The 22744-nt window shown below is 39.7% G+C and overlaps 1 protein-coding gene across 2 annotated transcripts in view; it reads right to left on the bottom strand.

The window, feature by feature from the left end:
- Positions 1 to 993: 993 nt before the first annotated feature.
- Positions 994 to 22744, bottom strand: part of dock3 (dedicator of cytokinesis 3) — a 93537-nt gene continuing 71786 nt past the window's right edge. The window contains exons 44-54 of one of the 2 annotated variants that reach the window (XM_057818686.1): positions 19258 to 19437; positions 19095 to 19178; positions 18777 to 18893; positions 18492 to 18634; positions 15774 to 15915; positions 14629 to 14710; positions 10559 to 10674; positions 6750 to 6834; positions 6551 to 6673; positions 6263 to 6345; positions 994 to 3241 (exon numbers count right to left, since the gene is read on the bottom strand). In XM_057818686.1, the coding sequence (XP_057674669.1) occupies positions 2627 to 3241; positions 6263 to 6345; positions 6551 to 6673; positions 6750 to 6834; positions 10559 to 10674; positions 14629 to 14710; positions 15774 to 15915; positions 18492 to 18634; positions 18777 to 18893; positions 19095 to 19178; positions 19258 to 19437 (1770 nt within the window). In that variant the 3' untranslated portion in view covers positions 994 to 2626. The remainder of the gene's footprint in view (positions 3242 to 6262; positions 6346 to 6550; positions 6674 to 6749; positions 6835 to 10558; positions 10675 to 14628; positions 14711 to 15773; positions 15916 to 18491; positions 18635 to 18776; positions 18894 to 19094; positions 19179 to 19257; positions 19438 to 22744) is intronic. The other variant, XM_057818694.1, reaches the window with a different exon arrangement.

The raw sequence follows: 22744 nt of genomic DNA, 5'->3' as shown, positions 1-22744 counted from the left end.
CTTCACGATTGTGTCCCACTTGTTGTTGATTCTTGACAAAAAAAATTAAATTTCATTTCTTTATGTTTGAAGCCTGAAATGTGGCGAAAGGTTGCAAGATTCAAGGGGGCCGAATACTTTTGCAAGGCACTGTATATACCTCAATAACACTGTTACTTTAATGAGAGTAACAATACTAGTATTAAAATGTTTTTCCACATTAAGTCTCTGGTTTGCTGAATTGTAAAAGAAATTTTCTCCCTACGTTTCTGGGGTTCTTCTCTGTTTACTATTGATTTTGGAGCTGGATGAATGCAAACATGTTTTGGTTGATGGTACGTTTTTCCTCACCACTAAAAGAATTCATTTCGTTCCCAAATTGTCCTTTCATTGTGAACTGGTCTGATGAGCCTACTTTCAGCTTGAAAACACACCACTAAACCACTCCACTGTTCAATCAGGACAGAAATGCACAATCAGGCCAAATAGTGCACACAAAGATGTTTTACTCCATTGGCTGTTTTTTTTTTTTTTTTTTTTGGTGCACTTTTACAGCTATTGGAGAACGAGACTGCAAAACCTTAGTTGTAAATGAAGCAACCAATGTACTGACACACTTACTGTAAGAAAGAAAAAAGGCAGAGGGAATTAAAAGATTAGCAGAACAACAAGAGGTGATATTGTGAAAGTGAACTTAAATTCTCTCCTGAGGATGAATATGAAAGTGTGCGTTTTTGTCATAATTATTTTGTATTCATACACCACATAAATGGGTTAGAAATAAAACAAGATGTGATTAAAGTATATACATTCATATTTATATTTCAAATGAATATGAATTACAGCTATTTTATGCATATTACCTCCATTCTCAATACCACAAAAGCATTTGGACAGTGACTAGTTTTTTTTTTTTTTTTTTTTTTTTTTTTTTTTCCAAAGTAATACTGCCGTCTACTGGTGAGGCCGTGTCATTTCTGTTAGCCGTGCAAAACAAAGGGGGGTGCCAGTTGATGATGCTGATAAAAGATTGTCTTTATTGTTTGGTATTGTTTAATGAATTCCATACCACAGCAGTTATGGGAGTAGGAAAACCACTTTTACAACCAAACACGGTCCGATCATGCTAACACCATATGTACAGGAAAGCACATTGAAAAGTGTATAAATTATTTATATGAGACTCAATGTCAAGAACGGTGGAGACGGCCACAGTCTAATGAATTCCTTTTTCAAACACTGATTATAGATATTTATCAATGACATTGATCTCTGGAGTACATGTATATACACAAAACAACAATAAAACTTTTTGGGGGTGTCTGCAATAATTCTCAAAAATAGCTCACAATACAGCTGTATGTACATTAACGGAATTTACACGGGAAACTTGTAATTGTTCCTCTAGTTTGAGCATCAACTCATTGTGTAGTTCTCCTCCGCAGTTGATACTCAAATGGTGTTTAGGCCTATATCTAACCTCAGGCTTATGTCCATACAAAGTACAGAAACACGTGCAGTACGAGGGCCCTTTGTGAATAAGCTCACACCACTAATGGTCTCACATACAAAAATAGATGTCTAGTCAGCTGGGAATGTGATGTACAGTGATACGAAGCCTCCACCTGCCAAATAAAACACTTAGGGATTTTAAAAAATTATACAGTAATAATAATAAACACATCTCTTCCATTGTTCTTTTCCTTCAGTCTGAAACACGATTCGTTTTAACAATACAGGACGTGACTGGGAAGAGAAGAGGCATAAGTGGGATAAGAAATATCAGCCCTACAAACATGGCAATCTGAAACCAAAATCAGAAAGTGGGGCCTATTTTTCCGTGAGGGAGAGAACACAAAGAAGAGCTTACAGTCCAGATGAGAGGTCAAACTATGTGACTGCACTTAAGGCAAGTAGGCGATTCTGACACTTTCTGATGGGCTTGACAGTGTCATTGAGCAGGTTTAGCCCTCACTGCTTAACAGGATCTGATACAGTAAAGGAGAGGGGAGAGAGACAGAGAGTGAGCGGGAGAAGGCGTGAAGTGAAGAGTCCTTTCAGCCTTCATTCACAGAGAACTTGTCACATGACAGTATGGGGAATTGATTCATTCCAGACAGCTTGTCAACCCGCAGCCGTTTCTGTTCTTCTTTCCTAATAGGTCCTCAACAAAGACTCAAATTAAAGAACTGGAACAAAACAAAAACTCAAGTTTGCTGTACAAGAAGATCATCTGAATACATTCACGTAGGTTTCCATACATGTAGTACGGATGGAGAGTAGCCAGTCCCAAAGATGCTGGTCCAACCTTTGTAACGCGGAAAATATGAGTCACTATTAAGGAGCACTTAACAGTGTAATGGATATATGAAGCCTTTTAAAACACTATCATGTAGCAAATTTATCAAAATAAGAATTCCTGTGTATGAAGCATTGAAAGCAGAGAAGTCACTTGACTGTGAACAACAACCACCTGATGCTGCATCGTGAGTTGGTCCTGCGCGGGCGTGATCATGGTCGCTAGATTTCACAAAACGCTTGTCGTATTATTTGTGAATGGAAAACATGCTCACAGACAAGTTGTACAAGTGTGTACAATCGAGATCTTTTGCTGTCCTTTTATTGTTGTTTTATTTCTCTCATGTCATCACTGCGCCTCCTCGTGCTCCTCACTGATGCACTGCTCCCAGGCGTGCTTGCCCTGCTCGTCCCTGTGGCCGTGGGGGGAGTGGAAAATCCGGCGGGGCAGCGGAATGGGCTGAGGCTGCAGATCCTCTTCTGGGATGCAGCCCTCCCTCAGGTAGGGCTTGGGTGGGATGGCCGGGGGCTGAGGCCTGCGATAGGGGATGTGATGAGGCCCGTGTGTGGGAGGGTGATGGTGAGGCGCCGGCCCGTGGGAGTGGCCATCCAGCCCAGAATGAGCGTGCCCGTGGGGGTGCGGGTGGGAATGAGGGTGAGGGTGAGAGGCAGGGCCGCGGTAATGGAAAGGGCGGACCGGGTCCACTGAGTCCATTTCTGGCGTGCCGTAGTGGATGTGCAGGTACGAGGAGGCCAGGTACTCGTCGGGGGGTGACCACAGGTGGCTTGGGAGAGGCTCCAAGGCGTCGTTCCTGATGGGGCCAGGATCTGGATACTGGCCACTGAAATTACTCTCGCTCAGAGAGGATACGCCGCTGCTGGCACTGCCGGAAAGGGTGGAGTTACTTCCGCCCAAAGCAGACTGAGGGCTGGTAGGGGAGCCAGGAATCGGGTGAAGGGGAGACTGCGGGCAGACAGAAAAAACAATGGATGTTGCAGGTGTTTTAAAAAACAAACCAGCCTTGGAGAGATGCTGCGACTTCATCATTGTGACAAACACTGACTTCAGACGTCTAGCAGCAAAGTCCTAATCAATAGAGTTGAAAACAGAGGTGTGTTTTTTACGCTTTACTCTTGATTAAGACCAAGTGTAAGGGATGACAAATGGGCATCTATCCAGCATATGAAAGCAAGGCAATGTAGAAACATTTCCAACCAATGGACTTAAACAAACATTTTTTGTGACGTAAAAATGAGAACAAGATAAATCAGCAGAGAACTTGAAAGAAATTCTCAGAGTCCCTGAAAAGTGAAAACGTCTTCCACATTTGACCCACCGCAGAGAAGGGTGTTGTTAAGAACCGTGTCAAAAATAGTCATCCATTAAAAAAAAAAGCTTCTAACTCGGTTTGGTCTACTGTCAAATCTGAATCTAATACTACCACTGCAACATGGAAACATAAAGTGGGGCAAAAAAGTATTTAGTCAGCCACCAATTGTGCCAGTTCTCCCACTTAAAAAGATGACAGAGGCCTGTAATTTTCTTCATTGGTGTACCTCAACGATGAAAGAATGAGAAAGAAAATCCAGAAAATCACTTTGTCTGATTTTTAAAGAATTTATTTGCAAATTATGATGGAAAATAAGAATTTGGTAAAGAACAAAAGTTCATCTCAATACTTTGTTATATTGCCTTAATTGATAATGACAGAGGTCAAAACGTATTCTGTAGGTCTTCAAAGGTTTTCACACATTGTTTGGCCCATTCCTCCATGCAGATTTCCTCGAGAGCAATGATGTTTTTGGGCTATCGTTGGGCAACACGGACTTTCAACTCCCCCCAAGGATTTCATATATGGTTAACATCTGGAGACCAGGCCACTCCAGGACTTTGAAATGCTTCTTACGAAGCTACTCTTTGTTTCCTGGGCAATATGTTTGGGATCACTTGCCACGTTTACATGGAGCCAAATATTCCAATTACAATCGGAATATTTGTTCAAACCGAATAAATGTGTTCCATATAAACACCTAATTCGGAATGAACAGGCCCAAACCGAATGGAATTTCATTCCGATTCAGAGGGGTGGAATATTCCTTTTCCCAAACCGATTAGAAGTAAAATTATATCATGTAAACAGGGAAGCGGAATGGTGTCTGGTTGCGTTCTTTCTGCACATGCTCCGTACTGACGTGGTGACGTCACTTTGTGACGTAAGTAACGTCACTCGCAACATGGCTTCCAAGCACAGCGCACCTAAGTCCGGCGGAAAGATTGTATTTAATTCAAACTTTAAAATAATTGAATATAATTGCTCGCTTAGACGGGCGTAAAACGAGGAACAGTGAACTATTTAAAAAAGTTCACGAGAGGTTACACGAAGCCGGAATAGACCGGAGCAGACCGGAGCGTTGACCAGATTAGAAACCGGTGGAAAACCAGCTACTACAAGGCAAAAGAGCAAAACAGCAGAAGCGGATACGACCCCACAAACACAACAAGTGGGTTAAAGTTAAAACAGCAGCACTCCGACGATCGATCTCCATGTTTTGCAACGTGACGCTTTGTTTTGATTAATCTACGCATGTCAGACAGCAGTTGTCAAACGTCCTGTCGGAATAAAGGCAGTCACATGTAAACGCTGGATCGGAATAGATGAAGTGACATGTAAACAGTTGATCTGAAATTTCCATTCGGAATGATTTGAATCGGTATGAATAAGTCAGCATGTAAACGTGGCTACTGTCATGCTGAAAGACTCAGCCACGTTTCATCTTCAATGTCCTTGCTGATGGAAGGAGGTTTTCATTCAAAATCTCACAATACATGGCCCCCTTAATCCTTTCCTTTACACGAATCAGGTGTCCCGGTCCCTTTGCAGAAAAAATGTGGTAAAGCATGATGTTTCCACCCCGTGCTTCACAGTAGGTATAGCATTTTTTGGATACAATTCAGCATTCTTTCACCTTCAAACACGAGAAGTTGTGTTTCTACCAAAAAGTTCTATTTGTTGTTTCATCTGACCAGATGACATTCTCCCAGTCCTATTCTGGATCATCCAAATCCTCTCTAGCAATCTTCAGATGAGCCTGGACGTGTACTGGCTTAAGCAGGGGGACACATCTGGCACTGCAGGATTTGAGTTCCTGGTAGCGGAGTGTGGTTTCGATAGTAGCCTTTATTACTTTGGTCCCAGCTCTCTCCAGGTCACTCACGAGCTCCCCCCCGTGTTATTCTGTCATTTTTTGCTCACTGTTCTTGGGATCATTTTGACACCACGGGGAGCGCCAGATAAAGGCAGATGATCAGTGGTCTTGCATGTTTTCCATTTTCTAATAATTGCTCCCACAGTTGATTTCTTCACACCAAATTGCTCACCTATTGCAGATTAAGTCTAGAATTTTGTTTCTGGTATGTCCTTTGACAGCTCTTTGGTCTTGGCCATAGTGGAGTGGAGTGTGAGTGTTTGAGGTTGTGGACAGTTGTCATTTGTCCTGAGAATGAGTTCAAACACGTGCCATTAATAGAGGTAACAAGTGAAGGACAGAGAAGCTTCTTAAAGAAGTTCAGCTCAGTAAAAAGCAGAAATCTTGCTTGTTTGTAAGTGACCAAATACTTCTTTTCCACCATAATTTGCAAATAAATTCTTTAAAAATCAGACAAAAGGATTTTCTGGATTTTTTTTCTCATTCTATCTCATCGTTGAGGTACACCTATGAAGAAAATTAAAGGCCTCTGTCATCTTTTTAAGTGGGAGAACTGGCACAATTGGTGGCTGACTAAATACTTTTTTGCCCCACTGTAGGTGCCAGATCCAGCATCTTTCTTATTATCTTAACATAACTTTATGTTTGAGTCCCAAAAATATAAGCGATGAAAAATAGTATCATGGTCAATGTTCTGTGTTTCAACGAGTAAGTGTGCAATTAATTTTCTCTATAGACGTGCCCAGTTTTAAAGCGCTACGTTGATTACAATTAGTACCTTTCGAAGTGAACGCACAGGCAGGGCGGGTGGAGGGTCGTTGTTCTGGGGGTTATATGCATCACAATGCATTAGGAAATGTCCTAGGGGGGAAAAAAATCACAGATGACAAAACTTATTTGAGTAAAAAAATAATAATAATTGTAAAAAATGCAAACGTCTTTGCTTCCTATTTCGGTGGAATACAAGCCAAGCATCTGGCCCAATTAAGGACTGCACGTTAACTCATGCACTACTATATCACAAAAAACATGATAGCGCAGAATGTGCCGTAAATGGGGCATGTACCTGGTGGAAAGGATCTGGGGGGAACTGGGGGCATAATTACACCTCCAGTAGAAGTTGACATGTAGGACACTTGTTCCCTGTTCTCTCCATCCAGGTTCCAGCTGCTGGGAACGTTTGGAAACACTGCCGGCAACACAAAGGTGTCAAGGTGCTTGCAAACAAAACATATATGAAGTATTCCATCGAGTTTGTGCCACACCTTTTTCTGGGAGAGTCATGTGAGGATCTGCGCAAGGCTTGCAGGGGCTAACTTGTTGCACTAAGGCACGCTGCATGTGGTTATTCTGTATAAAATGACAGACATGAAGCCAGAGGTTGTGATTTCTAAAATGAACTTTTTTTCCCACTGTAAAAATAATAAAGTTATTTCAATGTTCCTTTTATTTAAATACAATAATACAAACAACTCAAATGATTTGACAACAAATAACTCAGATATCAGCGTATTCACTGCCATTGGCAGCGATAAGACGTCAAATCCATTTGAACTGGCATGGCTGGAATTGAATGATCGTGATTCACTTCCATTGACGGGGATCGACGTCCAATCCATTTTGACTCGGAGGGATTGAAGTGATTTAATGTCAGCCAATACGTTACCCTAATTTTCGGACCATACACCGCTATTTTTTTCTCCCACTTTGAACCTTGCGGTTTATAGTCCAGTGCAGCTTGTTTATGGATTTTATACTGGCTAATGAGCTGCATGTCTTTTGCTATCAATATCTTACAACATGATGTGGACGCTTGCGGCTTATAAATTGGTTTGTAAAACTTGGTGGAAGTGTCTTACTATTGTTTTAGTACAAAAATTTTTAGGTAATTTATTACATAACCTTAAGACCATTACAACAGTAAAAAAAGATTGCTTGAACATTTTCCTTAGTTTCAGCGTAATAAGTATTACTTTTAGCGTTTGTGTGGTCAATGTAAAAATGTAAAAACAAATCTTTTTTACAGCAAATCTATCATTGCCGATGTCAGTCAAACAAGTTAATTGTAACAAAACTGATTTAAGTTTAATTGCTAGCAAAAGAGAAATCTCATTCACTTCTATTTACGGCAGTACAAGTCAAATATCCGTCTTTAATGGGAGGTAGTGATTGCTCATAAATGAAATGATGAGTTGACTTTCATGGTTATAGCGATTTTCAACCTTCAGGGTACTCAAAGCGTTTTAAAAAATATAGTTTATACACTCATTCACCTTCTGATGACACTGCATCAGAAGCAATCAGGGCTTCAATTTCTTACTTAAAACACACCAGAGGCTTGAACACTCTACCTTTGCTTTGAAAGACGGCCACTCCACTCATCTGAGACATGCTGCACTGACGGGATGAAGTGTTATGTGATGACAAGTGCATATTGCAGTGTACAGTTGTGTTCAAAATTAGTCAACCCCCACAGTGGATGTGTTTTTGTAAGTTTGACATTTATTTTTCATTTTGTTAATAATCATATCATACATGTCAAATAGACAAATACAACTGAAATTACCCCCCCCCCCCCGAAAAAAAAATTGGAATAATCCAATTAATGGCCTTTCTGTGATTACGTCATTGACAAAATTATTCAACCCCCCCAAGTCCACCCCTCTAAAGGTTTCCATCAGGTGTTGTCAAACAGTTGATGAAAACATCTATAGATGTGAACGGAATCCTACTGAGCAACAATTAAGCAGATTCAAAAGCATTGTGACACATAGCTTTTCTTGGCAGTTAATGACATCTTTACAACATGGTGAAGTATAAGGAATGGTCAAAAAAGTTCTGAGAAGAGGTCATTTTACTTCATAAGCAAGGTTATAGATATAAAAAGATAGCAAAAGGACTAAAAATTTCAAGAGACAATTGGGAGCATAGTCCGCAAGTTTAAAGTTAAAGCCCCAGTGGAAACACTACCTGGGCGTGGTACAAAGAAGTTACTGTCTGCAACTGATGTGCAATACCTGAAGCGAAAGGTGGAGAAAAATCCCTGGGTGACAGCTGAGGAACTACGACAGGACATGTCATAGGAAGGTATTCAGGTTTTATCCTAGACAATAAGACGCACACTGCGAAACGATGGCTTCCATGCAAGAACTCCCAGGCACACACGCCTGCTGACTCCAAAGCACAAGAAGTATGCCAAAAACCATGTGGACAAACCGCAACGGTTTTAGGATACTGTACTCTGGAGTCATGAGACCAAACTGGAACTTTTGGGGCGAACAGATCAACAGTATGTGTGGAGGAGAAAGAATGATGCCTATAAAGAAAAGAACACCCTATCTACTGTGAAGCACAGTTGTTTTGCTTCTTCAGGTACAGGGAATCTTGGATACAAATGGCATGCAGTCATTGACAAAGCTGAGGCTTGGTTGAGGTTGGACTTTCCACTAGGACAATGATCCTAAGCATACCTCAACATCTACCAAATCTTTGTTGCAAAAGAAGTGCTGGAAGATTCTGGAGTTGCCATCGCAATCACCAGACTTAAATCCCATTGAAAGTCTCTGGTGGTACTTGAAGAAGGCAGTTGCAGCACGCAAGCCCAGAAATGTTAATGAACTGGAGGCCTTTGCCCATGAGGAATGGGCAAAGATACGTGTGGATCACTGCAAGAAACTTGTGTCAAACTATGCTTCATGTCTAAAGGATGTTATTGTTGCAAAGGATGCTGTACTAAGTAATATACATACCTAAGGGGTTGAATAATTTTGTCAATGAAGTAATCACAGAAAGGCCATAAATTGGAATATTCCAAAAAATATTTGTATTATTTCAGTTGTATTTGTCTATTTGACATGTCATTATTTAATGTGATTATAAACAAGATGAAAAATAAATGTCAAACTTGCAAAAACACATATATACTGTGGGGTTTGAATAATTTTGAACACAACTGTATGCCCAATGTCGTATATTGCAATATGTATGTGGTTGTAGAATGGTCTGCAATTATGTATGTTACTTTATTTCTTTTGATTAAGATGTACACAGAAAATCTACAAGAGTTCAAATCTGGGTGGTATCGTTTTTTTACAGGAGTGTGGTGATAAAGTGGCACTGTGTGAGTTCAAACAGGCCCCGGTGTCGGAGTTGAATTTCAGAGCAAAACGGTCAAGTGTTAAAAATAAGTCTCTCAGTGATAAGGTGAATCTGACTTTAACTGTCTTCTGACTCAGAGCTCCCTCAGTGGTGGTTGCAATTAACGAGACACTCCGCTGCTTTGGAGACAGCTCACCAAGCAAAATCGCTTTCCAGTTACAATGTTTTGAGAAGCATTGCATGTGGAAATGGATAAGATATTGAAGGACATTACATTTCATATACTGTAATTAGACGTTTTGTAAGCACTGGATTGTTCAATAACTTGCCCTTGTTCAACTGAATACAGCAAATTGTAATGCACAGAAACCAAGCATTTCTTGTGTGTAAGACCGTTCAGACCCTTTACTTTGATGAACATTTTCATGTATTGTGTATTCATGACCAATATCAAGAAAATTAATTGACATTAACATTGAGAATATAACATACTTCGAGCCATTTGATAAGCAGCTGTCAAACAGCTGATGAACTGCTCTACATCGTACTGTATTTTGAAATAATTTAAAACTGTTTACACCTGAAGAATGTTTTATAATAAATTTGGTCATGAGCAGTACTTTGTTATCATCTATACTTTTCCCTTTTTTTTTTTTTTTTTTTTTACAACACCGCAACTATGGATGTATTTTTACTGAAATATATAATATATTATATATAAATATAAATAATTATAATAATAATAAACTCTCCAAAAAGGTTACATTTAACACTGAAATAGAAGTATTTTTACCTTCAATATGGGAGTACAACTGTTTCACACCGCAAAAGGATTAATTGTAACACCTTCTGTTGTGGTCGAATATAAAATCCAGAAAACGGTTCAAATGAACACCATGGGAGTTGTTCTAATACTGTTGATCTTGCTGTGAGTGTAAATAGCAAGGGTGTTTGCTCTTTACTCATTATTTCTTACCTGTCCATTTTCTGCCATGTTGTAATACATGGAATTGTTGGCCCTCTCACGATGAGATGGCAGCAGGATCATCACCTCCCTGTTGTGCTTGGCCTTGTCAGGCAAGGACGGGGAACCTGCAATGAAAGAATTCAAAACAAAGCTTGTAAATGCCAAAATGTACTAGTCCTTCTCAAAAAATTAGCATATTGTGATAAAGTTCATTATTTTCTGTAATGTACTGATAAACATTAGACTTTCATATATTTTAGATTCATTACGCACAACTGAAGTAGCTCAAGCCTTTTATTGTTTTAATATTGATGATTTTGGTAAAAACGTCCAGAAAAACCAAAAATCCCTATCTCAAAAAAATTTGCATATCATGAAAAGGTACTCTAAAAAAGCTACTAACCTAATCATCTGAATCAACGAATTAACTCAAAACCCTGCGAAAGATTCCTGAGGCTTTTAAAAACTCCCAGCCTGGTTCATTACTTAAAACCGGAATCATGGGCAAGACTGCCAACCTGACTGCTGTCCAGAAGTCCATCATTGACACCCTCAAGCAAGAGGTTAAGACACAGAAAGTCATTTCTGAGCGAATAGGTTGTTCCCAGAGTGCTGTATCAAGGCACCCCAGTGGGAAGTCTGTGGGAAGGAAAAAGTGTGGCAAGAAACGCTGCACAACCAGAAGAGGTGACCGCACCCTGAGAAAGATTGTGGAGAAGGGCCGATTCCAGACCTTGGGGGACCTGCAGAAACAGTGGACTGAGTCTGGAGTGGAAACATCCAAAGCCACCGCGCACAGGCGTGTGTGAAACAGCGGCAGAAGCGCCTGACTTGGCTACAGAGAAGCAGCACTGGACTGTTGCTCAGTGGTCCAAAGTACTTTTTTCAGATGAAAGCAAATTTTGCATGTCATTAGGAAATCAAGGTGCCAGAGTTTGAAGGAAGACTGGGGAGAAGGAAATGAGAAGGAATTCCTTAAGTCCAGTGTCAAGTACCCACAGTCAGTGATGGTCCTGGGTGCCATGTCAGCTGCTGGTGTGGGTCTACTGTGTTTTATCAAGGGCAGAGTCTATGCAGCAAGCTATCAGGAGATTTTGGAGCACTTCATGCTTCCATCTGCTGAAAAGCTTTATGGAGAAGAAAATTTCATTTTTCAGCATGACCTGGCACCTGCTCACAGTGCCAAAACCACTGGTAAATGGTTTACTGACCATGGCATTACTGTGCTCAATGGGCCTGCCAACTCTCCTGACCTGAACCCCATAGAGAATCTGTGGGATATTGTGAAGAGGAAATTGAGAGACACCAGACCCAACACTGTGGTTGAGCTTATGACCGCTATCGAAGCATCCTGGGCCTCCATAACACCTCAGCAGTGCCATAGGCTGATTGCCTCCATGCCATGCCACATTGAAGCAGTCATTTCTGCAAAAGGATACCCGACCAAGTATTGAGTGCATAGCTGATATAATTAATTGAAGGTTGACTTTTTTGCATTAAAAAACACTTTTTTGTATTGGTCGGATGAAATGCTATTTTTTTTAGATAGGGATTTTTGGTTTTTCTTGACTTTTTTTGCCAAAATCATCAATATTAAAACAATAAAAGGCTTGAACTACTACAGTTGAGTGTAATGAATCTAAAATATATGAAAGTCTAATGTTTATCAGTATATTACAGAAAATAATGAACTTTATCACAATATGCTAATTTTTTTAGAAGGACTAGTATATTCCACCTTTCGAAGGACCCATGGCAGCTCAACGGTATTTAATAGTCAAATGATTGGAATGATGAACTGATATAGAGCAGCAGCTTGACATACAAGTTAAATTTACAGCCAATGTACAGTACTCATAGTCTAGCATTTTTCACAAATAGAGCAGAAAAAAATACAAATCAGCCTGAATTAGCTCGTACCTCGAAAAATCTAATCTGTCATATCTTGAAGCACCACTGTGCATAAAATGCTTGCATTGTATCAAAGTATTTTATTTTTATGTCTCCCAAGTAAAATTGTAACATATAACATTACACCAACCAAGGCTATTTTAAAGCTGTAGTGTGAACTAATTTCTTTACATGCCAAATAGGGTCACAAGTAAAGTAATTAAACATTGTCCACCAAATAAAGCATGAAAAAATAATTTATATATTGTATATTTGACAAAATTATCGCGTTTCCGAAGTTCGAGCCTGAGAGGGGACGAACCCGGAAGTGATACGTCACACCGGGAACAGCGTTGGCATACATACGGCCGCCATACAAAGCTCTTCAAACAATGATTCAAACAGCGATATAAGCGATAGACCGAGCGCAAGGGAGGAGATCCAAGTTTTTGAAGAGTTGGAGGAAGAAGAGGAGCTTGGAATTTTATGTTGGATGTAACATGTATTAGCCAGACGCTAATCAGAATGCAAACAGTGTGCCTAGACTACCTGACATGGAATAGATACAAGACCCATCGAGATTACAACATTGGTAAGATATAGGCTGTATTATTTTTATGATTTGAAGATGCAGGCATTTGCACATAATGTTATGTTTTTGTCTATCTGATGACATTGTTAAAAAAAATAATAATCAGACTTCATGTTCATTTTGGCAGATCCTGCAGCTCTCGTGCATATAAAATAATAATATAAAAACGTTGGGGGGAAAGAAGGAGATGAGTCTTCGATGGCTTTCTCCACTTTATTGTGGCAACAATAAGAAAACAAAATAATAGCGGACTGCCGCCACATTCGACAGCGAAGTTTTGCTTCTCGCCGATCTCCTCCTCGCCTCCCACTCCAGCGTCTCTTAAACGGATTGTGCATAGTGTCTTGTTATGAGCTTTTTGTTTACAAATGTATCGAACACACGACGCGCTGACAACCTTGTCTCTTTATTAACACATGGAGCAGTTCTTATGGAAAAGTTAGAACACAGCTCGGCACAGCTCTCGGCAGGAATTGGCGTCTAATGGCGTGAGGAAATGTAGTTTTTTCACACAAGCGAACAGATTACAAAGCACCACTTCAGTGTTGTCCCGAGACTACATTTCCCATGATTCACTGCGTGACCTGCGCGCTCGCTGATTCGCTGCGAGATTGACTCAATTTCTACGCTAAACCAACACGCTATTTTTCAGCTGTCCCCTGTCAGCGGCTCTCATAAAACACAAACTAGAAGCCTATCATGCGATCACCGTGAACGCTGAACCGTCCATAAGCAATGCAATGCTTGAAGTATGAAGGTGGAAATACATAATACAAATACAAATAAATGTGCACAAACTAACCGGCGGTGTGTGTCTCTTACAGCAACATGACCATGAATTACCGCAACGCCGACCCGTTTATATGCACATCCACACCCATTTCCCGATTGACAGTGGATTAACCCTTTCGGACATGATCGTAGATGACGCACAATTTAAACACGCTTAACCTAGCGAAAGCAACAACAACTATGATTGGGGATTTCCACGAGTTAACTTTCGGCTAACGTCGCTAGCTTATACTGTTCAATTCCACAACAGTAGGCAGCTATGCTTTGACAAAGTCATCAGTCATCTATCCAAAAATCACACTTACTTTTTGGCAAATCCTTGATCATAAGCAGACCGGTTAAGAAAGCAGGCATCTTCGAAGTGTTTGCAGCAGAGAACACTACTCGATGATAGCGTGAAATTCATTCGCTTCGTGTGAACGAAATATGTCCATTTACGTGCCCTGCTATCCTTTGGCCACTCATACAACTTTTCGTTTGAGCGAGAGCAAAACATCGCCACACACCGCTGTGGCATCTTACCGAGAAGCAATGCAACAAACAATACTGTTCTATGGTGGACTTCCCTCGCATGTCTAGGTGTGACGTAATTTCCGAAGATTTCCGAAGATTGCCGAAGAAAAGCATTTTCGTTGTCAAGGGCGTTGCTATGGGTTAAACAAAGAATCTGGAAGGGTTGCGTTAAAAAAAATAATGAAAATATGCTTATAATTGTTTAGCCATTGATATTATTCAAAAATATGGTTGGCCAACCTTACTTCAAAGTTCCCCTTTAAAGAACAATCATTAAATTCACATTACATACCTCTAGCACTCGAAGGAGCCGAGTTTATAATTTGGGAGGAGTTGGAACGAATTGAGCTCAGGCTGGAGGATGAAGGGCTCGGCTGCAAAACAAAATACATTTACACAGCATGAGCTGTCTTTCAGCGAATAATGGCCAAAACCAAAATACATAAAGTGGCTTTAAATTGTAATATGAATATTGGACTATGATATAATTGGAAGGAACATTATTTGTTTATTATTATATATATATGTATATTATAGTGGTATTACAGTATTTGAACATTATTAAATTGGGGGGGGGGGATTAATCATTTTAACAGTCAGTTTTTGATATGGCCGAAAAAGCAGTTTCTGCTCTTGCACCCCTCTTTAAAATTGCGTTATTTTAAGCAAAAAGAATTGTTGTGTTTGATAGAACAATATGTCTATATGCTGCCATCGCAGTTTCATGGCGCATTAAGCCCCAGAACTATTTTTAATTTGTCCATTTTACCCTGGAGACCCTCGTTTACAGACACCAACCGCTTTTGTTTCAACCCAGCCATAAAAAGAAGGTAAGTAATTATATTTATTATTCAAAATGTCTATCATTTTTAGTTTAGAATCATTAATTGATGTCTAATATTTAGTTTAAAAAAAAAAAAACGACTTTAAAAAATTATTCACTCGCATATTTTAAACTTTTAAACAAATTACGTCACAATGAAAAAATTAGCGTCTGTAAATAGAACGTGGATATCTACCTCGTAACTATCGCTTAATTGTATTTTTTTTTTTTTTTGTCACTGTTGCATTTTCCCCAATATTTTAGATGATAAATAATCGAGCCAAACAAAGAAAAATTGAAATATAAATGTATAAAAGGTAACATATTTGAAAAACAACATCTGAACATCTAGACCACTCCTTGATGTCTGCGATTTCTGCATTGCGAACCTTATTATATTACTGTGTTTCACCCATAAAATCCCCAAAAAGTTCGCCTGTGGCCATTCATAGCTGTGTCTTGACACTGGGTGAAACATGCTACACGGAGTTTTTGGATCAAAACAAGGTAATATTACACATGCATACAGGACAATTTTGAAATTTGGTCAAAGTGGGGGTCTCAGAACGGAACTTCAAGCCACCTGAATGTTTTCCGCCATATTCAAGCATTACCTGCATGTGAATGGACTCTTCAGGGTGCTCCCCCATCAAACCGTCAGTCATTATGGCGAGGTTTCCTGTTCCGGCCTCACTTGAAGTGTGAGACGACAGTGAGGAGGACGAGTGACGGATCGATCCCTGCAGGTTCAGAGGGCTGCAGGAGACAGTTTGCTAAGAGTACATTTTGGACTTACATTACGCTTCTAAAGAGAATTACACATCTTTCAACAAAACTTTTGTGAGGAAAATGAACACCTCATAAGAACTGTGAAATACAGTATGTCAATTCAACTCCTTCAGGGCAAGTGACAAACTTTGGTAATTTAAGGCAAAAAAAAAAAATGGAAAAAAAAAAACTTAACTCCATGGAGACCTGTCATCAACATACTTGCAGTACATGAACATGACATTTAGTCTACAGTTTTGGCCTACATGACCCAAAATATGTTAGCCAAATATATGTAGAACAGGTCTCAATTATATTGTATATATTATATATTTCCTCCTACCTTTAGGATCAATTATAAAAAAACATAATATCGCTTTTCATTTTTATGCTGATGACCTGCAGCTTTATCTGCCCTTGAGACCCAACAAACAAACTGCTCTCACTAAAATGATGGAGTGCATATCTGATGTGAAGCAGCGGCTTGCACAAAACTTCTTACATCTTAACGAGAGCCAAACTGAATTTATTACTTTTGGCACACTTTCTATGATGAATGCCCTTGAGCCCAACTCTGGCGCTCTGGCTGACATTTTTAAAACACACGTTAACAATCTCGGAGTGATATTCGATAGCAGACTAAACTTTGAAAAACAGATTAGTTCTGTTGTAAGAGCAAGTTTTTTTCCCGCTCCGTCTCTTGGCCAAAGTGAAGCCTTTTCTTAGTGGCCACGACCTTGAAAAAGCAATTCACGCTTTTATAAACTCAGGGCTGGACTACTGCAATGCACTTTATGTTGGTCTCCCCAAGTCCTCAATTTCTCATTTGCAAATTGTTCAAAATGCTGCTGCTCGATTTTTAACAGGTACACCTAGACGTGAGCATAGTACCCCCATGCTATCATCACTCCACTGGCTTCCAGTCCATTTTAGAATTGATTTCAAGCTTTTACTGTTTGTTTTTAATTCTATTAATGGTCCATGTTATTTATCGGAAATTTTAACCTTCCGTAACTCTGGCTGGACTCTTCGGTCAACCGGCCAGCTTCTTTTACATGTTCCAAGGTCAAAACTGATACAGCGGGGGGGAGTTATCTTTTGAGGTTGCTGCCCCTAGGCTGTGGAATAGCCTTCAGCCTGAAATCCGCACCACTACGGATCTAGGTCTTTTTAAGTCTCGGTTAAAAACACAACTTTTTACACTCGCCTTTACACTTTTTTTTTTTTTTTTATCTTGAGCCATGTTTTGTTGTAAAGGGGATGGCGTTAGAGCCTAGTTCGGGCCTAAAAAATCCAGCCCGACCCGACACGGCCCGCTGGTATTGAGGCCCGACCCGGCCCGAGCTCGATCACTTAACTAGATTTGCAGGCCCGAGCCCGAAAAACACGATTTTTTTTTTTTTTTTTTTTTTTTGAGTGACGCGGAAAAAACGCAGCAGCAGCAATTTATTTTCATTTCTTCGAGTTGGCAGAAAAAAACGCAAGTTTTCTTAATGTTTAAATAATCTACATATTTTTTTGAGAATTATCAAAGCATTCACACAACGAAATAACGCTGGGAAAGTTTGTTAAACATATTTCTGAGTGTGTGGGATATTGTTCTCACATGGACGCGCCTCTCTGACAAGGAAATGAAAAAGCGGCCGGCGCCACGGCGTTCGTGCACACGCACAAGCAGAAGCGCAATACAGAGAGCCTGCTCTCCCTTTTTTTTTTTTTTTTTTTTTTTTTAAATAATTTATTAGTCCGGCATGGCGGCCCGACCCGAACTGACCCGAACGTGAATGCTTAAAATGTGGGCCCGACCCGACCCGAATGTCAGGTCGGGTCGGGTCGGGTTCGGGTTCGGGCACAAAATCTAACCTCTAGGCGTGGCTCAGTGGTGGAGTAGTTGTCCCCCAACCCTGAGGCTGTGTGTTCGAGTCTCCACCCTGATGAACCCGCCTAAATATCCTTGAGCAAGATACTGAACCCCGCATTGCTCCTGGTGCTGTGTCACCAGTAGGTAGATGGCAATGTAGTGTAAAGCGCTTTGAGTACCTTGAGAGGTAGAAAAGCGCTATACATGTATAACACCATTTACCATTTAAAGCACTCTGAGGGCCTTTCAGGTTTTGTAAAGGGCTAAATACATAAATTTGATTGATTGATTGATATTTTATCATTATTGTATTTTTAAATTATTTTTGTATTCACATTTTTTGTACATGAAGAAAAAATATAACTCAAGAAAATAATAATCAAAACAACATTAATAAAATTCAAATGTACTTAATGAGAAATACACTCCGGTTACGGCCCCCATTAGTACTCTAAAGAGGATTAACTATTATATATTTTTTTATCTTCATCGCATCTAACTCATCCATTTTAACTAGGAGGGTTGGCTGCGATCATTTGCAATCATTGGCTGCCAGCCTCTCCTCAATTGTCAATACGTTAAATGAGTGCCCTATGAAGCTTTAAGACCTATAAAGAGTTAATAGATTTCCCTAAATCTTTAGTTCGAAAACCTGCAAAGATTTGAGCTTAGTGTATTGTGAAAGTGAGCTGGTGTGACTAACCTGTGTCTGTGTATGAGGCGCAGGCTCTCAGGGCTCATGTGATTGTGGGATGAGAGGATGCCTCTGGGAGAGTTGACCCCCGAGCAGCCACCAGGGCCAAATCGCTCCACACCAGGCACACCCTGCTGAGTACCAAAAATATACTACTCTGAATATTTATACTGCTCACATGTACAAAGTGTAACCTGCATACACAACTGTTCGATTGTATTAATGTGTTTGGAAAATATTCTGCCTTGTGAACGTAATACTGTATGAATATACTTAGGGAGAGAGTAAACTCACGTGGTGCAAACCAGTCCTCATCATGTGGAATTGGTCCACCAGCTTTTTGTGTAGTGGACGCATCTCTGGGTGTACCAGCTTCTCATGAACAGCAAGACCCACCCCTAGAATGTGCACCTATGAGAGGAAACCAAATAAGGCTAAAAAATTCCTTCAAACAATTGACAAAAATTATATTTAGAGAATATAAATATTCCAGACCACAGTAAGTATATACAAACACACTGATCATATCATTTCTCACATCATTTAACAAGGCACATAACTAACAATTCTTTATTCTGTAGAACTGCAAGGTGTGAGCTGTCTAAGTCTGACCTGCTCCTGCATGAGGTCCTTCAGGTGTGTAATCCTCTCCGCATCCTCCGGGTGACTGCTGATGTAGTCCTTGTCAAAAAATGCCTGTGGAAAGGTTTCAAAAGATAAGATAAATCCATGCTCAAACTTAATTCAAATGCACCAGACGGTGGTCCGTGTCTACCTCTTGGTATCTAGCGATGCCTCCATTCACTGCAGCATCGATGACTCCATTGAGGCACATGCTGAGGGGGTTGATGTTGCCGTGATGCTGTCTGTGTTGGTACTGGCTAATCAGAGTCCGCAACTCCTGGGTTTTATTCTCCACCACATAAATGGCATTCTCCAGAGGGCTTACCTCCACCTTGAAGAAGAGTGTTTACACAGCTCATGTTTTGCTTTTAATTTTACTTGTTTACTTTATTTTTAAAATAATGCAGCTGGAAAAAAAAGTACTATAACTTAATTTTATAATTTACTGTCATAATTTAAATAACATGATCTTTAAAATAAAATTAAATACTGACAAGTTTAAAAGTTTTGTTTAAGATGAAACAAAAAGGACACCAAAATAAGTGTTTAAGTAGCATAATAAGTTTAACATTGCGTTGAACCTGTGGATGGGCACCAGAATAGGACTTAGGTGCTCTCTCCTACGTGTTGCACGTAACATGGTAGTTGAGTATAACAGCGTTATAAAGTTTAGCTGAAGGTAACTTTTAAGTTGAATTTATTCAAATCCAATATTTTAGATGTATTTGTTTATAGAGTATATATATAGATAGAACATTTAACATAAATCATTATTTGAGCATTTTTATTCAAGTACCGTATTTTTCAGACTATAAGTCGCACCTGAGTATAAGTCGCACCAGCCCAAAAATGTGCAATGAAGAGGACAAAAAAAAACATAAGTCGCACCGGAGTATAAGTCGCATTTTGTGGGGAAACTTACTTGATAAAACCCAGATATGTCATCTTGAAAGGCAATTTAAAATAAAAATACAATAAAGAACAACATGCTGAATAAGTGTACAGTATTGATAATGTTAAATGATGCAAGATCAACGAAATGCGAACGTGGACGGTATGTTAACATAACATAGCTATTAAGAGTTTTTCAGATAACTATAGCACAAAGAACGTGCTAACAAGTTTACCAAACCATCAGTGTCACTCCAAAACACCAAAATAACATGTGAAATGATATAATATGGTGTTAATAATTTCACACATAAGTCGTTCCAGAGTATAAGTCGTCCCCCCAGCCAAATTATTAAAAAAACAGCGACTTATAGTCCGAAAAATACGGTACACACTTTCAAAACATGCACAATGTTATTTTGTTTTACAATTATATTAATTATAGCTTTTAAGAACATTGCATCATTTTTGATGTGGACTTACACTGCTGGCAAAATTTGGCACCCCCGCAATTCTGTCAGATAATGATCAATTTCTCCCAGAAAATGATTGAAATTACAAATTCTTTGGTTGTTATATCTTCATTGATTTTGCTTGCAATGAAAAAAACCGAAAGAGAATGGGAAAAAAAGTCATTATCATTTTACACAAAACTCCAAGAGTGGGCCGGACAAAAATATTGGCACCCTTTGAAAAATCATGTGATGTTTCTCTAATTTGTATAATTAACAGCACCTGTTACTTACCTGTGGCACATAGCAGGTGGTGGCTATAACTAAGTCACACTTGCAGCCAGTTAAAATGGATTAAAGTTGGCTCGACCTCTGTCCTGTGTCCTTGTGTGTACCACATTGAGCATGGAGAAAGGAAAGAAGACCAAAGAACTGTCTGAGGACTTGAGAAGCAAAATTGTGAGGAAGCGTGGGCAATCTCAAGGCTACAAGTCAATTTCCAAAGACCTGAATGTTCCTGTGTCTACTGTGCCCAGTGTCAATAAGTGTAAAGCCCATGGCACTGTGGCTACATACTACAGCCACACTACATGTGGATGGAAAAGAAAAATTGACGAGAGATTTCAACGAAAGATTGTGCGGATGATGGATAAAGAACCTCCACTAACATCCAAACAAGTTCAAGTTGTCCGGCAGTCCGAGGGTACAACAGTGTCAACCCGTACTATCAGTCGCCGTCTGAATGAAAAGAGACTCTATGGTACGATACCCAGGAAGACCCCACTTCTGATCCAGAGACATTAAAAGCCAGGATGGAGTTTGCCAAAACTAACCTGAGAAAGCCAAAAACGTTTTGGAAGAATGTTCTCTGGTCAGATGAGACAAAAGTAGAGCTTTTTGGCAAAAGGCATCAAAATAGAGTTTACAGGAAAAAAAACAAGGCCTTCAAAGAAAAGAACACGGTCCCCATAGTCAAACATGGAAGATTTTCCCTGATGTTTTGGGGTTGCTTTGCTCCCTCTGGGACTGGACTGCTTGACCGTGTTCATGGCATTATGAAATCTGAAGGCTACCAACAAATTTTGCAGCGTAATGTAGAGCCCAGTGTGAGAATGCTGGGTCTCCCTCAGAGGTCATAGGTCTTCCAGCATGACAATGATCCAAAACACGCTTCAAAAAGCACTATAATATAGTTTGAGATAAATCAATGGAGACTTCCAAAGTGGCCCGCAATGACCTGAATCCCATAGAACACCTGTGGAGAGATCTGAAAATGGCAGTTTGGAGAAGGCACCCTTCAAATCTCAGAGACATGAAGCAGTTGGCCAAAGAAGAATGGTCTAAAATTCCAGCAGAGCATTATAAGAAAGTCGTTGATGGATACCGGAAGCGGTTGTTCGCCTGTTATCTTGTCTTAAGGTTGTGCTACCAAGTATTAGGCTGAGGGTGCCAATACTTTTGTCCGGCCCATTTTTGGAGTTTTGAGTAAAATGATAATGATTTTTTTTTTCATTCTCTTTTGTGTTTTTTCATTGCAAGCAAATTAAATGAAGATATTACTACCAAAGCATTTGTAATTGCAATTATTTTCTGGGAGAAATTGAGCATTATCTGACAGAATTGCGGGGGTGCCAATACTCTTGGCCAGCAGTTTATCTATGTTGTGGTCATTGTGGTGGCACTTGGAAAGCTACTGTAAGTCTTTGTTTAATCCTTGTGTTGTCCCGGTACAATACTCAGTGTCAGTTTAGCGAACTATACGGCTATTATTGCAGTATCGGACAGCATTGGATTTGGTCAAAAGATCGGATCCAATCCAGTGTTGGCTTATTTTTCAACACCGTCGCGCTTTTTGTCTGCTGTAAATAATTTAGAAAAAAAATAATAATAATTTGGCAAAAATGTCTGCTGCGTAGGACTACTTCTCATTTGAAGCCAAAGATAGCAGAAGCGCATCGTGCAGTATTTATGAACTGAGCATTTCTCAAGGAAGTGCCAACAGGGCTCACTTCAATACAAAAAAATATAATTATTTTTAAAGTTCCTAAAATATAGGTGTCGGTATTGGATCAGTATCGGCAAAACATGTCTTTGAAAGATGTGTTTCTCGACTGGGACATCTCTTGTGTTAGTGCAAAACCACTGGATTAAGGTATGTGTTATTGCTATTATTGTCTCTGAAAAATGTTCCGCTCGGTTAAGTTACGTAAACAACTAAAAGACTAAAAAAATAAAATACTTTTTAATAAGCACTGTTTTGCTTACTATAGCCTTCAATGAACACATCTCTGCCAA

This window comes from Corythoichthys intestinalis, chromosome 2 (assembly GCF_030265065.1).
Source record: "Corythoichthys intestinalis isolate RoL2023-P3 chromosome 2, ASM3026506v1, whole genome shotgun sequence".
Lineage (NCBI taxonomy): Eukaryota > Metazoa > Chordata > Actinopteri > Syngnathiformes > Syngnathidae > Corythoichthys > Corythoichthys intestinalis.
Note: the sequence above shows the minus strand (reverse complement) of the source record. Positions and strands in the feature narration are given on the sequence as shown.